General features: G+C 55.3%; 1 protein-coding gene across 2 annotated transcripts in view; it reads left to right on the forward strand.

The window, feature by feature from the left end:
• The window catches only part of CARM1 (coactivator associated arginine methyltransferase 1), a 42,104-nt gene that overhangs the window by 13,592 nt on the left and 12,176 nt on the right, over positions 1-16,336 (forward strand). For both annotated transcript variants that reach the window (XM_052642607.1, XM_052642608.1), the window contains exons 2-4: positions 11,783-11,908; positions 13,797-13,903; positions 14,816-14,920. In XM_052642607.1, the coding sequence (XP_052498567.1) occupies positions 11,783-11,908; positions 13,797-13,903; positions 14,816-14,920 (338 nt within the window). The remainder of the gene's footprint in view (positions 1-11,782; positions 11,909-13,796; positions 13,904-14,815; positions 14,921-16,336) is intronic.

Here is a 16,336-nt window from a genome sequence, read left to right on the forward strand (position 1 = left end):
CATGTAATGGCTCCCACCCAGTCAGAGCCCAGAGTAGTCTTTTCAGAAAAGCCAAGCCCTTTCTTTGTCTGGTGCTTCTCTTGGAGTTGCCCTTCCACACACCCCGCAGTTAGAGTCGTTTTTGGGGTCCCTCCAGACCAGACCTACAGGACCACAAGCCTCCAGTCCTTAAAGGCAAATACCATCCGCCACCCCACCCCCAGCTCCCATGAACCACCCTTTGAACGGGGTCCCTGCTGAAGCCCAGAAGCCAGCGCTGACTTAGGAGGTTTGGGGGACTCTAGTGTGGTGCCTCTTCTTCAGCATGTTGTCAGCCCCATGGTGGCGAGGGGAAGGTGAGTGGCAAGGGGTGGGCCAGCAGTGGTGGCTGGCTATTGTTATTGTGAAATACTGTCACAGGGATGAAGGCTAATATAGCAGACACCAGGAACTGCCCACCCCCACCTGGAGAGAGAAACAAGTGTTGCCTGTAGAGCCCGGGGCCCCTATCTTGTCTCCTCCCAGCGAGATAACCTCGTGGTCAGCCAACTGGTGGTCAGCCTTCGGGGCCCCTTTGATGTGGCTGAAGGTCCCACACCTAAAGTCAAGACCTTCCCAAGCACAGCGTGAAGCCGGCACCTCTCAGCCTCAGCCGATGGCTGCTTCAGGTCGGAGTGGCCTGCACAGAGCCTGGTCTGGGTACCCAGTAGGGTTGATTTAGTGGCCTCTGGGCCCAGAGTGGCCCTGTGTCCAAGATTCTCTCTGAGAGTCCTTCTCTCCCATCTTTGCCTCTGGTCAGAGGGCCTTGGGGATGTGGGGCCCCCAGATGGATGTTGTGTGCTCAGAACACCTGCTGTGTGTGCTGGTCCTGGGCTGCGCGCAGGCTGTTAGTTCTTGTGACAGTGCTGATCAATGCTTTATTTTTCAAGACCTGAAAGCTCGGAGGGCTGGAGGGTGGGGTCCAGGTGGTTCGAACGTGGGTCTGGAGTTCTGGGATTTGCACCGCTATGTGGCCTTCTCAGCAGCTGGAGAGGGACTTGCCCTGGGCTTCCAGGTCTCAGGAGGCCTCCAGCACCCTGGCCTGGCCCAGCCCTCTGCCCCTCCTCCGTCACACCCACTCAGGGGCGGGGAGAGCCGCGAGCTGGCCCAGGCTAGGAGAGGCAGTCACCAGCTGAGAAGCCTCCTCTACCGTTTAGCCCTAGTGGGACACTGGGGTCACAGGACCTGAGGCTGCGACGGGGCTGTGTGTGTGTCTGTGTGTCTCAAGGCCCGTTTCCCCTCCCCTCCCCCACTGTCACTATTCCCTTTGTGTGCTTATCTTTCCGGAACATGGTGGAAATTCAAACTGCTCAGGAGAGTGTAATATGAAAAGCCCGTGTCTTCCTCCCTCCCCATCCTGGCCGCTGCTCATCTCCTGTCCTGACCTACCCCCGCGGGCTTTCAGGCACACACGGGCTTTCAGGCACACATCTCCCCAGGAACACACCGGCTCAAGGTTGTCCACGTTTAAACCATGAGAGGGGGGTGCCTGTTGAAAAGTACACCTCCCTTCCAGAGGCAGCCCCTGAAGTCATTTCATGGTGTTTCTTTCTAGACAGGCCTTCCCTGTGCCAGCTCGCCCTGCTCGTTTTTACACCCATGGCGCGTGTATTTTACACCGCGTATCCCTAACAGTGTGGCTTCGTCATCTTAACATGGCACCATCTACGGATTGAAATCCGTGTCTTTTCTAGGCCCTCCTTTGCTTCACTCGTTCTGTAGGTGCGTCGGTTTTCTGCTGTTTTGAACAGTCCTGTATTGAAGTGCTTCTTCACAGACATTTAGAAGTGGAGCTGTAGGGTAAGGTCCTGCAAGGGAGCTTGTAGGTTATAAGTCTTTGGTCCTCTGTGCTGGGAAGAGACGCTCAGACAGGGCTGCCCTGGGGCGCTGGGGGCTCTGGGTCCCTGCGGGGAGGGGCTGGGATTCACCCAGGCCAAGGTCAGGCCCAGGAGCCCATGGTGACCTCACGCTCCTCAAATACCCTGGGGCTGGGCAGTGCGGCAGCAGCTGCTCCGCGCGTCTCCGAGGACAGCACTGGAGCAGCCAGCTTAGGTTACAGCCAGAGAGGGAGGCCAGGCCGGGCTCGGGTTCCCAGAACCCTGGTGGCTCCTGATCGCGAGGTGCTTAGTGCACTCACACTGCCCTGCCCTGTTATCTCGGGGAATCCTCACAGCAGAGAAGGTTTTTTTAAAATTAATTTGTTTGTTTTTGGTTGCTCTAGGTCCTCCTTGCTGTGTGTGGGTTTTCTCTAGTTGTGGTGAGTGAGGTTTCTCCGCGTGGTGGCTTCTCTTGTTGTGGCGCACGGGCTCTGGGCACCCAGGCTTTAGTATTTGCAGCTCATGGGCTCCTGAGCGTGGACTTGGTAGTTGTGGTGCGTGAGCTTAGCTGCTCTGCCGCATGTTGGATCTTCCCGGACCAGGGATCGAACCTGTGTCTCCCGCATTGGCAGGCCAGTTCCCATCCACTGTACCATCAGGGAAGTCCTAGGAAGGGTTTTATCTTGGCTTTATCCCCATTGCACCCCCGTTGCACAGATGGGGCTCCTGAGGTTGAGGGTGAAGGCAGGTGGTGGGGCTGTCTGCCAGGCCTTCCCCATGGGCTGTGCCGTGATCCCCAATGGACAGATGAGGAAATGAAGCCCGAGGTCATGTCTAGAGGGTGGCCTGTTAGGCCCTGAACTTAGATCTTCTTGAATGTCCATTTATTTATTTGGCTCCCTGGGGTCTTAGTTGCGGCATGTGGAATCTTCTGTCTTCACTGTGGGATGTGCACTCTTAGTTTCAGGGATCTAGTGCCCTGACCAGGGATTGAACCCTGGTCCCCTGCACTGGGAGCTGCTGTCTTAGCCATTGGACCACCAGGGAAGTCCCTCGATGCCCCCATTTAAACCACTGTCCTCTTGGCCTTGGCCCCACTGGGGAGGTGGGGCAGAGGGGCCTGGTGCCTGTGGGAGATGGGAGGCTCTTGGAGGACGAGCCCTGCATCCCCATGTGGTCTGGCTTGGCTTGGCTTGGATGTTGCCGTTGCCCCGAGCCAGCCCATGATCTGTACTGCATGGGGCATCGTGGGTATCAGCCCTCCGAGTTCCCTCTAGCCCCTCTTACCCTGCCTTCTCCCTGGTGCTGCCTGCCGCCCTGTGGTGCCCACGAGCGCAGGAAGGCAGGGCCTGGCTGGGTTGTTCACTGCCGTGCCCTCGTGCCCACAGTTGGCACTGAGCAGGCTACAGGCTAAGCTGCCCAGTGAGCCAGCCGATGGCCCTGAGCAGAGTGGGAGGCCGCTGGGTGGGCCTCGGAGAGCACTGATTGCTTGCCTTGTCCTCCTCTTCACCCGACTTGCCTCTCTCCTGTGCAGTGTTTTTCCTCTGGAAGGTGAAAGCCTGTGTTTTATTTGGCAGTAGGAGGCGATTTCATAAAAGACCTCACATTCGGACAGGCATCTCCCCCCTCTCCCAAGTCTGCCAAGATAAATAGCTTTAATTATTCCTTGCTTGTGGCTGTAATAGTTTTCCCGCTAGAGAGGCAGGGACTTGAAATGTGGCCCTTTTGTGTGTGGGTTGCTCCCTTCCACCAGCTGGCAGCTGCTTTTCTGTCTCGCTTTTCTGTTCCCCAGGAGGCAGAGAGCGCCCCTCATTCTCACACCAGGACAGACGGTTCTGTGGGAGGAGAGAGCTTGGCTCCCGGCATTTATTCCCATTCTGCTGGGCCCCTCTGACACAAGTCTGTCCAGCATGAAGGGCTCAAGGCCCCCCTGCTTGTTCCAGAGCAGAGGGGAAGAAGGACAAGGACAGGGGTTACCAGAGGGCTGCCCAGTGCCCAGCGCCCTGGGCAGCCGGACCCCCCATTCTGGCTGCCTCCTGCACGTAGGAAAGTGGCCGGGCCTCCTTGACCCCAGGCCCGGGGGCGGCCGTGCAGGTCAGCCTCCTCAGATGCTGGGCGGGGTGCTTGGCCAGCCACATGCAGAACCCTGGGTTCAGCTTGTCCAGGAAGTGCTGGAGAACCTTCCTGGTCCCCTGGAAGAGGTGACAGGGATTCAGGGAAAGAGAGGCAGGGTGCCTGGGAAGAGTCAAGGGGCCATGAAGGCTGGGGAGAAGGCCTTCTGCCCGTGGTCTGGGAGGTGGTAAGATCAGCATGGCCCTGTGGGGAGATGGAGGGGTGTGCCAAGCTGTCCATGTTAGCAGGGCCTGGCAAGCCCCATAAGGAGTTTGACTTTGTTCCAGAAGGTTCTGGGGAACTACGGAGGAGTGTGGGCAAGAGAGAGACCACAGCAAGCCGGCTGCATTGGACACTGTGACTGGGACATGCCTGGAGGCTCAGCACGTCCCTGGGTCATCTGGTCAGTGTCCTTGAGGCCACCAGCTTCTTTGAGGCCTGTCTGAGTGCCAGGCCCCAGATTAGGCCCAGGAGTGAGGGTGGGGAGTAGGGTGTTTCCTTCAGGCCTGGGGCAAGGAAGCCCTTGTGCCTCAGTGTCCGCGCCCTGTTCGGCTGCTCCAGGTTCCGTGGTGCTGTCCAAGGAGCCAACAAGAAGGGGCCTCAGGGTGGTGCTATGCTGGGCGGGGAGCAGGCAGCTTGGCCCCAAGAGCTGCTTGCTTCCCAGTCTCATCTTCTGCCTGGCCGGCAGCCAGCCCTGGCCTCCCCTGGCACAGGGTCCCTTTGGGTGGTGCCCAGGGCTGTGGGTTCACCAGGGTTCACCGGGGCCTCTCGCAGCTCCTCCATAGCCTCCCTGTAAATCCCTCGTCTTGCCTGGGAACCCCTGCAAGCTCCCTGGGCTGTAGCCAGGATTCCCAGTCGCCTCCCATTCTCCCTGCTGGGCCCCTGCGAGGGAGAATGCCATGCTCGTGTGTGTCCCTGCACTCAGTGCTCACTCAGCACTTGCGATCACCGCCAAGCAGTTCTCCGACACCAGCTGGGCCTCCTGCAGTTCAGCTCCATTCTGACCCTGTCTCCCTGGAAGTGGTCAGATCACACAGGCTGAGGGCTCAGTGCCACCGGACTGTGCACAACCCACTGGAGACACCAGGCGCAACCTCAGCAATCAACTTGCTCTGTGAATTGGAGGTTTCTAGGATCTTGTCCTCAAGTTCGATTAACTTGCTGCAGCAAGTCAGGAAGAGACTGCGCTTACTAGACGACTGGTTGACATGAAAGGATACAGCTCAGGCCCGCCAGATGGAAGAGCCAAGCAGGGTGAGGCGGGGGGCAGGGGCAGGGGCAGGGGGCAGGCCTGCCGCGCCCTCTGGGGGTGGGCGCCAGCCTCCTGGCATGCCACATGCTTGCCAGCCCAGAAGCTCTCCTGTACCTTGTCCTTTTGGGGTTTTATGGAGGCTTCATTGTATAGGCACGACTGATTTAACCATTGGCCTTTGGAGGCTGAGGAAGGCGGACTGAAAGTTCCAACTGTCTAATTGCTAAGCTGGTCCCGACATGGCTTTCTAAAGTCATATACCCCAGGGTGCTTGAAGGGGGCGTCACATGAATCACAGAAGACACCTTTATTGCTCTTTTATTTATTTAAACTTTTTGTAAAAAATAATTTTTGTCTATTTGTTTGTGGCTGCGCTGGGTCTTTGTTGCTGTGGGGGCTTTCTCTAGTTGCATCGCAGTGGCGTCTCTTGTTGCAGAACGCAGGCCCTAGGGCGCATGGGCTTCCGTAGCCGTGGCTCCCGGGCTCTGGGGAACAGGCTCGGTAGTTGTGGCGCACGGGTTTCGCTGCTCTGCGGCAAGTGGAGTTTTCCTGGCCCAGGAATTGAACCTGTGTCTCCTGCATTGGCAGGCAGGTTCGTCACCACTGAGCCACCAGGAACGCGCACGTTTATTGCCCTTAATCACTTGAGAAATTGCAAGTTTTAGGAGCTCAGTGGCAGGAAAGACAACTAAATACATGTTTATTGTTAATCAGCATATCATAGCTCCCTTTCCTCTGTTTTCCCACGTGCTGTTTCCTCTCGCTGAAGAATTTATTCCAGTCTCTCTCCCTGGCTGAGCCAGGTGCCGTCTCTAGCCTCCCACAATACCCCTGCGTCCCTGGCCTCAGTCCCCCTCACCTGGGGATCCTCGCTGGCCGCCGTGCTCCTCACCCTCTGAGGGATGGGGGCGTGTCTCCTTGAGCTCCACTGTCAGCTTTGTAATACAGTCGTATTGGCACGTAGCCACGCCCCTTTGCTCCTTTACACGGTGTCTGCGGTGGAGTTGAGTCACTGTTCGTGCGTGTGTGTGCTCTGTTGCTCAGTCAGGTCCGACTGTGGCACTTTGGACTGCAACTTGCCAGGCTCCTCTGTGGGTTTTTTCAGGCAAGAACACAAGTGGGTTGCCATTTCCCCTCCGGGGGATCTTCCTGACCCAGGAATTCAACCTGTGTCTCCTGCATCTCCTGCATTACGGGCATATTCTTTACCTACTGAGCCATCAGGGAAGCCCCTGAGTTACAGTAGCAGAGATTAAATGGCCGGAAAAATGTTGGGTCCTTTACAGATAAAGTTGTGGCCACAACTCCCTAGTGCTGGCTCAAGGAAGCTCAGAGAGGTGCTGCGCACACCACTTAGGAGCACAGACCCTGGAGCCAGTAGGCTGGGCCACTCGCTGTGTGACCTTGAGCAAGAAACCTAACCTGTCTGAATGAGCCCCTTTTCTCCTCTGAGCCTTTGGGGCGGTAACAGGAGATGTGGGGGTTTTGTGGAGTCCATGAAAAGTGCAGGAGCAGAGCCTGGCACCTGGGAAGTTGTCTGATATGTTAGCCCCATCTCACCTCAGCAGGGTGTGGGTGGGTGCTGGCCCTAGCAGCTTGCGGAAACTCGGCCTCTGTGACTTGGATACTCGGGGGCCTTGCCGCCCGGAGAGCAAGACTGGTAGGGTGTTTTTCCAGGTCCCCCACCACACCCCCAGAGCACTGCATTCCCTGTAGAGTTGTCCCTGGTGATTCTGGCCCCTCGACCCCTGGCCCCAGAGCCTCAACGGAACAGACTTCACAGTGTGGTGGGTGGGAGGCCAGCCCAGGGTGTCAGGCCAGGCCTAGGAGCAGGGCAGGCATGCTTGCGGTGGCTGTGGCCTGACTTAATACTCCTTGATCTGAGTTCGTTTCCCTGTTGAGAGCCCATCTTGGTGAGCTTCCTTGGAGCCTTCATTTCTCAGCCCAGCGGTCCCATCACTGCAGGGAGGAGGGACACAGGCCCTGCTCAACTTGGCTGGGAGGGTACCCTGCACACCCTCCCAGCCCGAAGCCCCCTTTGTAGTCCTCCCCGCAGGTAGATTGACAGGGCAGCCTGCCAGCCCTCCTCTCTGCTCCATGCCCTCCAAGGTGATGAAGGTGGTGTGTTCTAGGTTGGTTTCTGGAAGCAGAGCCCAGAGACCAGTTCTGCCGCTTCCACGGCTCACCCGCAGCTGGGTCCAGGCCCTGTGGGCTCCAGGCCCCTTTCCTGGGGGAAGAAGCCCTCTCCTGGGAACCCCTGCCCCTGGGGAGCCAGGAGGCAGGCTGTGCCTGAGCCCCAGCCTCAGGGAGGTGCGTGGAGAGGGGAGCCATCGGCCCAGCGTGGCCAGCTCTGTCCATTGTCCTGAGGGCCCCTCCCAGGGAGGTGGGGAGAGAAGAAGTAAGTGCAAAGGTCGGAGCCCTGCCCACTGTGGAAACTGGGGCGCTAGTGTGGCCTTGGGAAGGGGCTGGGAGGGGAGATCCTTGACTGCCAGTCCAAGAGCTCTGACTTCTCCTGAGGCTTTTAAAAAAGAGAGGAATTTGATTCAGCTTGTTTTTTTCTTTTGGTTTTTCAGATATTTTCCGACCATCCCCTGCGTACCAGGGACTGACCTCTGGTTATATAGCTATGATGTATACAAAATGCTGGTCCCGTGGGCTTTGGGGGGCCCACCCATGATGAGACCACTCAAGCTGTCCTTCGCCCTGGCTTCCCTGTCCCGGGCCTCTGGATGAAGCCAAGCTTCCCTTGGCCATAGGTCCTTGTGGTCGCCTGCCTGGCGCCAGGCCGCCGGGCAGCTGCTTGGGTTGCCAGGCTGTTCTGGTCTGGCAAAAAGGGAGACAGGCCTTCCCTCGTCTGTTTGCCGCCATGTGGGAGTAGCTGAAAGATTGGCTTTATTTTCTGACCCAGGAGTGGGCATGGGTACTGCGTCAAGGTTTTAGGTCCGTTCCTGAGACCCATTCACAGTTGGACTCCGGAGCACCTTGTCTTGGGCCCCCTGTGGGTGCGGCCTGGCCGTGACCCTGGGGCTGCCCCCCCTAGTCCTCTCTTCCCTCCTTCCTGCTGTCAGGAGGCTACCCATGCCCTGCTCCCCTTTCTCACCCCCAGGAGGTGGCCCCTGGCTCCTGAGGTGTGAGGTGGTCTGGTGGAAACCCAGGTTGTGGCCTCAGGAGCCTCCTCCAGGCTGTGGACCAGGCTTAGGGCTCAGAGCAAACCAGGGGTGAGCAGGGGGCCTAACAAACACCCGTTGGGCCTTCATATCCAGACTCATGCATGGGGAACATTTTGTTTTTTCTATTGAGATAAAATTCACGTAACAACAAACAATTCAGTGGCTTTTAGTGTAGTCACAGTATCCGGTAACCACCATCTCTATTTCCAAAATATTTTCATCAGTCCAAAAAGAAAACCTTGTTTCCATTAGGCAGTTTTCCCCATTCTCCCACCCTCAGCCCCTGGTGGCCACCAGTTTGCTTTCGGTCTCTGCATTTACTGATTCTGGGTGTTCCAGATAAATGGGATCGTACACCTGTGACCTTTTGTGTCTGGCCTCTCACTCGGCATCATGTTTCTGAAGCTCATCCTCGGGGTAGCAGGTGTCAGGACTTCATTTCTTTCTATGGCTGAGTAATATTCTGTTCTGCGGATGGACCGCATTTTCTTTATCCAGTCATCAGTGGATGGACATCTGAGCTGTTTTGAATAGTGACACTTTGAATATTTGCATACAAGTATTCGTTTGAATATCAGCAGCTTTCAGTTCTTTGGGGTATATACCTAGGAGTGGGATTGCTGAGTCAAATGGTAATTCTGTGTGGCTGTCCCATTCTGAGTTCCCACCCAGCAGGGTCTGAGAGTTTCAATTTCTCACCAGCATGTGTTACTTCCCATGTTTTGTTTAAAGTTGTAGCCATCCTGCTGGGTGAGCAGCAGCCTCTGACTATGGTTTGAGTTGCAGGTGCCTAATGGATAATGCTGTGCATCCTTTCACATTTTGGTCATTTGTGTATCTTGGAGGAAGCATTTCTTCAAGTCTTCTGTCTGTTTTTTGAATTGGGTTATCTTTTAGTTGTTGAGTTCTTTATATATTCTGGACAATAGATTCTTATATATGATTTGTAAATATCTTCTCCCATTCTGTAGGCTGTTTTTTCACTTTTTTGATACTGTCCTTTGATGCGAAAAGCTTATATGTGTGTGTGTGTTATTAATTCTTTTTTGGGCCACAGCACATGGCTTGTGGGATCTTAGTTCCCTGACCTGGACTCATGGCAGTGAAAGCATAGGGTCTTAACCTCTGCACTGCCAGGGAATTCTTCCAGAAGTTTATAATTTTGATGAAGTCCCATGTATGTAGTTTTCCTTTTGAAACTCTTTGCTTTTGGCGTCATCTTGAGGAATCCATTGCAAAATCCCAGGTCTCAGAGCTTGACCCCTGTCTTCTCCTGGGGAGTTGCACAGTTTCTACTCTTGCGTCCATTTAGGTCACCGATTCTTCTGAGTTGGGTGGTTTTTTAAATATATGGCGTGAGGTAGGGGTCCAGCTTCATTCTCTTGTACAGGGAGACCCAGTTGTCCCAGCACCATTTGTTGAAGAGACTATATTCTATCCCCTGAATGTTCTCAGGACCTTTGATGAAAATCAAATGACTATAAGCAGAGGGTTTATTCTGGAGTCTCATTGTGCTGACATAGCAGTCCCTGCCTCTCCACTTGCCAGCGCTGTTCTATTTTGATTATTGTACCTTTGTAATGTGTTTTGGAATCTGAGCCTGTGGGTCTTGCCACTCTATCTCCAGCTTGTTTTAGATGTCATGGGGGTGACTGGGAACACTTTGCCATAGTTGTATTCATGCTTCTCTCTATAAATATATTTTGTTGTTGTCGCTGTGGATTTGATGAGCCACTTGAAAGCAAGCTGTAGACATCACAAGAAACTTCACTGTATTTCCATATGTATCTTTCAATAAAAGGGGCATTCCTTTACAGAATAATGCCCTTGTCGCATCTAGATCTTTTTAAAGTTCCAGCACCTGGGGATGCCCCTGCTGGTCCAGTGATTGGGATTCTGGGCATCCAGTGTGGGGGGTGCGGCTTTGATCCCCAGTTGGGGAGCTAGGATCCCACATGCTGAGTGGTGCAGCCTCCCCCACACCGCCCCCACCAATAAAAAGGCACCCGTAGCCCACACGTTTCCCCAGGAGAGCTCAGTCACTGTCGAAAGGCGTTCATGGGGCTGCATTTCAGGGCCACGCCCGCGCCTGCTGGCCACACCTCTTTAGTCCCCTTCACTCCAGGATAGACTTGTGCTCAGTTGTGTCCGACCCCACACGCTGTAAGCCCGCCAAGCTCCTCTGTCCATGGGGCTGTCCCAGCAGGAGTACCGGAGTGGGGAGTCGTTCCCTTCTCCAAGGGGATCTTCCCGACCCAGGGATCAAACCCACGTCTCCTGTGGCTCCTGCACTGGCAGGTGGATTCTTCACCAGTGAGCCACCAGGGAAGCCCTCACTCCAGCTCCCAGCAGTTTTTGTCTTTCTTTTCATCTTTGGCTGTTTTGAGGCGACCCAGGAGGTTGTCTTGCAGACTGCCCTGTGGGCTGGCACTGTCTGTTGTCCCCTGGTGATGGGCCCAGGGTTCTGTCCCGCTGCCCCATATCCGGGCCACAGCATCGGGTCACTTTGTCTCCTGGTGATGCAGTGCCTCACTGTTTGGCTGAGATGGGGCGCCCCACGCTTTTTGAGTGAATGGCCAGTAACAGCGATAGTGGCGGGTGCAGGGGTGCAGGGCTTCCTGTCTGTGTGTTGGGTCTGACCCCTGCCCACCATTAGTTCTGCTTGACAGATGAGAAAACTGAGGACACCTCAGTGGTGTAGGTGGGGCGTGAATGCAGGCTGTCCGGCTCCCGTGGCCACACGCCCCGTATGTGCAAGAAAGGGACTTCCCTGATGGGGGGTCCAGTGGTTAGGACTTGGCACTTTCACTGCTGCGTCCCTAGGTTCAATCCCTGGTTGGAGAGCTAAGATCCCACAGTGCTAAAAAAAAAAAAAATTCAAGGAGGAGAAGGGCTTAGCTGGAGGAAGCAGAGGCTCCATGGAGATTCTTGACTCCCATCCCTGCTCGGCTCTAAAGATGCCCCCACAGACGCAGAGGGGCTAGCAAAAGAAGGCCCAGCCCCCTCATCTGAACTCGGGGCAACTGCTGCGTTCCCAGGACCCTCTGACCCTGCCAGATTGCCCTTTGCTCCCCTGTGTCTTCCCACCTCGGGGTGATATGGGGTCTGGCGCCAGGAGGTGCCCCGGGAGGGAACATCCCAGCAGAGGTGTGTGCCCCGCTGGGCCCCCTTGGTTCCGACGCACCTCCTCCCCTCACCTCAACCCTGGTCGCCCTATGAACCACTATCCTCTTCCTCTGGACAGAGTGCATCCTAGGTCCCCACCAGGGACGCTCATAGGCCACTGCTGCTGCCTGATCCTCAGTGTGGGCTGGGCAGGCAGGGCACACGGGGGAGAGGTTGGGGGACCGTGAGGACGTGGGAAGGGTGGCCCTGGGACCTGCCAGCTCACGCCCGCCTCCCTCCCCTCGCAGATGAAGACGTGTGTGTGTTCAAGTGCTCGGTGTCCCGGGAGACGGAGTGCAGCCGGGTGGGCAAGCAGTCCTTCATCATCACCCTGGGCTGCAACAGTGTCCTCCTCCAGTTCGCCACACCCAGCGGTACGTGTCCCTTCTGCCCCGCGGCTCACGGGGTGCCCAGAGCTGGGGGGCCTAGGCTCCCAGCGTGGCTGGGGGGCACCTGGAGCTGGGGTGAATCAGAACCGGTTCATCTGACCCAGCGAATGACCCATCCACATCAGAAGTATTCCCCAACAGAAATATGTCCACAGTAAGAGTATGTTCTTGCTGCCTGGACACTGCCCCAGACCTCGCCAGGTCCTTTGGGTCCTTCTGGGCTCGGCTCCTATGTCTGCTCCTCTGGGAGGCCCATCCTGACCTCCCAGCCACCCCCCAGGCCTCTTGGAGGCCCTCAGGTGGGGGTCGGGGGCCCAGCCGCAGCAGTGGATAGGGTGGGGTGAGGTCCGGAGGTCCAAGTGCAGAGGAGCTGCTGGAGGGGTCCAGGCAGACCCACTGGGGGACACGCAAGGTTGCTGCTGGACTTGAGGAGCCCCAGGCGAATGGTGCTGAGAGGTGGCCCCAGGCTGGAGGCCCCTGGAAGGCCCAGTGGCTGGGCTTGGCCCTTGCAGAGCTGTAGTCAGTGAGCCTGATGTTCAGCACAGGGGCTGGGGTGGGAGAGCCCAGGGTGGGGAAGCCTTCTGCCCACAGCCACCCACTGTGATCCCAGAACCCACTTACCTGTCTTAGTGCCTCTGATGGAGTGGGGAGACGTCCCCAGCCCAGACCCTCAGGACCGCCTAGCTTCGTGTAGCCCGGCTTCAGAGCTGGGAGCTGGCCAGGTCGGGGGAAGGCAGCCAGGTGACTGCCCGCCTCCCACCGGAAGCATTGTTAGGCTCCACCCCAGTTCCTTCTTTATACGAAACCAATCCCAGTTCACTGTTTAAAAAATAAGTTACAGAAACACCGCCAGGGTTATCAGTAGATGTTCTTGGTATAAATCCCCCTTGTCTTTTTCCTCTTCTGTAGATAGTTGCATTCTAATTTTTTGTCCTTACATCCCATCAGTTTCCTAAATCGTGGTCAAGGATACATAACCATTTTACCATGTTAACCCTTTCTGAGCATACATTTCAGCAGCAGAGTGCCTTCTGTCACCACTGTCCAGCTCCGGAACTTTCTGTATCCCCCACACTGTGTATTTTAAAGATATCATCTTCTAGTTCACTTTGTTAAAATACACAAAAAATTTACCAGCAACCACGTTCAAGTGTCTGGACTCCAGAGCTGTTACAGCACGTTCACACTGTGGTGCGACCTTCCCCCCATCCATTGCCAGGACTCTTTCTTCGTCCTAAACCAAAATTTCATCTCCAGTAAACACTCACTCCCGCTTCCTTCTCCCCCAGCCCCCACAGTACCACCTGTCTTCATGATTTGATTTTGTTTCTTTTTCTTGATAAAATTTTGTGGTCGGTATTTTATGTTGATAAACACAGTTTATTCGCATAATATCTGGTTCTGCATAATATCTGGTTCTGCCGACTGCTGGTGACTGATCCTCTGACACACTGCTCAGTGTCCCCTGGGGTCCCTCCAGTCCCCTCTGACTGGACACTGGGGTGGTGTCCCTGTGTCCATTTGCCACCCGCAGACACTGCCAGGTGCTGTGGGTGGACCTGTGCTTCCTTACTGGGATAAATCCTAGAGATCTGATGCCCGGGTTACTCTTCAAAAGCTTTGGCCAAGCTGCCCTTTGGCAAATCTGCGCCTGGGCCCACTCTCACCAGCTTCAAGCAGCACAGTCCCCCTTGACACCTGCCTTCTCCCATGGCAGCCACCACGTGGCCCATGTGGCTGTCCTTTTTCATTTCCTTAAATTTCAACATTTCGGGGGGTGGGGATTTTCAGATCACTCATGCTCAAAGGAGAAAAGTCAGGTGCTCACCCCTGCCTCTGAGTGGGCGGCCATGACCTGGCTTCCCCCTTCCAGATTTCTGCTCCTTCTATAACATCCTGAAGACCTGCCGAGGCCACACCCTGGAGCGGTCGGTATTCAGCGAGCGCACAGAGGAGTCTTCTGCTGTGCAGTATTTCCAGGTGGGTACATGGCGCTTGGGCCAGCCTGCCGCCCCTGGTGGTCCCCGGAGGCTGCGTGGCATCTGGGTTCCTGTCCTGGCTCTGCCACTTGCTCAATGAGTAACCCTAGATGAGTGTCCTGTGCTTGCTTGGGCCTCGGTTTCCTCATCTGTGAGACAGAGATGCCAGTGCCTGCCTAGAAGGGTTGTTGGAAGGATTTGAGTGCAGATGGAGCTCAGGTTCACAGGCCTTCTGAGTAACGATAGCACAGTTACCATGTCCTGAGCACGGAGGGCATGCCAGGCACTGGCTCCAGCGCTTTGATGCGTACGGAAGCACTTGAAACCCTCCCGGTAGCTCTAGGAGGTAAGTACTATTGTTGTCCCCATTTTACAGATGAGAAAACTGAGGCTCAGAGAGGTTAAGTGACTTGCTCCAAGTCACACAGCTATTATGCAACAGAGCCAAGATGGGAAGCCAGGTCTGCCTGCTGCCCCGGCCCAGGTGCCACGCTGCCTCCCGACCGCCTGGTTGTCTTACAGAGAGACCCCGCAGCACCTCACCTGCCTGGCGCTCTGAGCCCTAGGGTCCTGTTTGATCTGCTCCTCCGCTTCTTTGGGTCCCCTGAGATGGGGCAGGTGGCCCTCGATCGCAGAACCCCGCCTGTGGCGTGTCTGAGTTCTGGGTGGCTTCCGGGGCCCAGGCACCATCCAGCTGCATCCTTTGGCCGCAGTGACGGTGGTGGTGCCCCCCCCCCCGCAACGGGAGCCGCCTCCAGCTTCCCGCTCCCCTGGAGCAGCTGGCTGCGGAGAGGGACGCGGCCTCCCCGGTTGATCTCGGCCCGAAGCCGACCTTCCTCTGTCGCAGGGTCAGCCGGGGCCTCGGCCGTCTGCCGGCTGCGTGCCCTGTGCCATTGGCCTGTCTCTGTTCCAGTTTTATGGCTACCTGTCCCAGCAGCAGAACATGATGCAGGACTACGTGCGGACGGGGACCTACCAGCGCGCCATCCTGCAGAACCACGCAGACTTCAAGGACAAGGTGAGCCGGCAGGCCATGCCTGCCCCCGCCCCCGCCCCGCCCTCAGGCTGCGCACGTGCCTCGCTGCCTCAGTGGCCTCTCCTCTTTTCTCTTTGCTCATTGATTTTGTCTTTTCTTTCCTCGGACTGTAGAAGCAAAATCTACTTTTCGTAGAAGCCTGGTGTGTATCAGATGGGCACGAAAGGCCTCTGTCATTTCCCTCTAAAACAGCCACTGCCAACAATAAAGCCCTCTTCCAGATGTTTTCCCCTTGCGTATATCTGTGTCAGCATATATGTATATTTTAGGGTTATAATCTTGTTCTTTATTTGACTGGGCCAGGTCTTCCTTGAGACACACAGGCTTTTTGTTTTAGTGTGTGGGAACTATTTTTTTTTTAGGTTGTCACATGTGGGATCTAGTTCCCTGACTAGGGATCGAACCCGGGCACCCTGCACTGGGGGCACGGAGTCGGAGCCAGTGGACCACCAGGGAGGTCCCTCAGGTTATAATCTTTTTTTTTTTTGAGTTTTTTCTTTTTTTTTTTCTTTTTAGTTTATGTTTTCTATTGAAGGATAATTGCTTTCCAAAATTTTCTTGTTTTCTGTCAAACCTTAACATGAATCAGGCATAGGTATACATATAACCCCTGCCTTTTGAACCTCCCTCCCATCTCCTGTCCTGGGTTATGATCTTTTAAAATATATATATATATATAATACGGAGAAGGAAATGGCAACCCACTCCAGCATTCTTGGCCTGGAGAATCCTGGAGAATGGATAGAGGAGCCTGGCCGGCTACAGTCCATGGGGTCGAAAGAGTCAGACACGACTTAGCAACTAAACCGCACACAAAATATGATTGTATGCCACATTCACTTCCTACAAAATACTTTTCCCCCACCTAATGTGTCTTGGCACGTGCTGTTAAGTTACATGGATGAAATGGAATCTAGTCACTTCCCTAGTTCCTTTTAAAATCTGTTTACTGTTACTCACTGGTACTGCTGACCCTGGAACAGCACGGGCTTGACCTGCACTGGTCCACTTACCCACAGACTGTTTTTGATGGATATGAACAACCGTGCTACACGATGCACAGTTGGCTGAATCCAGAGATGTGGAGCCGTAGACACGGAGGGCCCACTATATGGTTATACTCAGATTTTCTACTGGGAAGGAGTGTTGGCGTCCCAGATTCCCGTGTTGTTCAAGAGTCAACTATATGTGCATGATTAAAAAGAGACCAGATTATATTCAGAGGGGAAAGTTGATTCCTTTCTCTTCCTGTGGCTTAGAGTTTGTTTCCTCTTTTTTATTTAATTTATTTTTGGCTGTGCCATGTCTTAGTTGCAATATGTGGGATCCAGTTCCCTGAGTAGGGATTGAACCAGGCTCCCTGCATCAAGAACACAGACTCTTAGCCACTGGACCACC

The sequence above is a fragment of the Budorcas taxicolor genome, chromosome 7 (genome assembly GCF_023091745.1).
Source record: "Budorcas taxicolor isolate Tak-1 chromosome 7, Takin1.1, whole genome shotgun sequence".
NCBI classification, from domain to species: Eukaryota; Metazoa; Chordata; class Mammalia; order Artiodactyla; family Bovidae; genus Budorcas; species Budorcas taxicolor.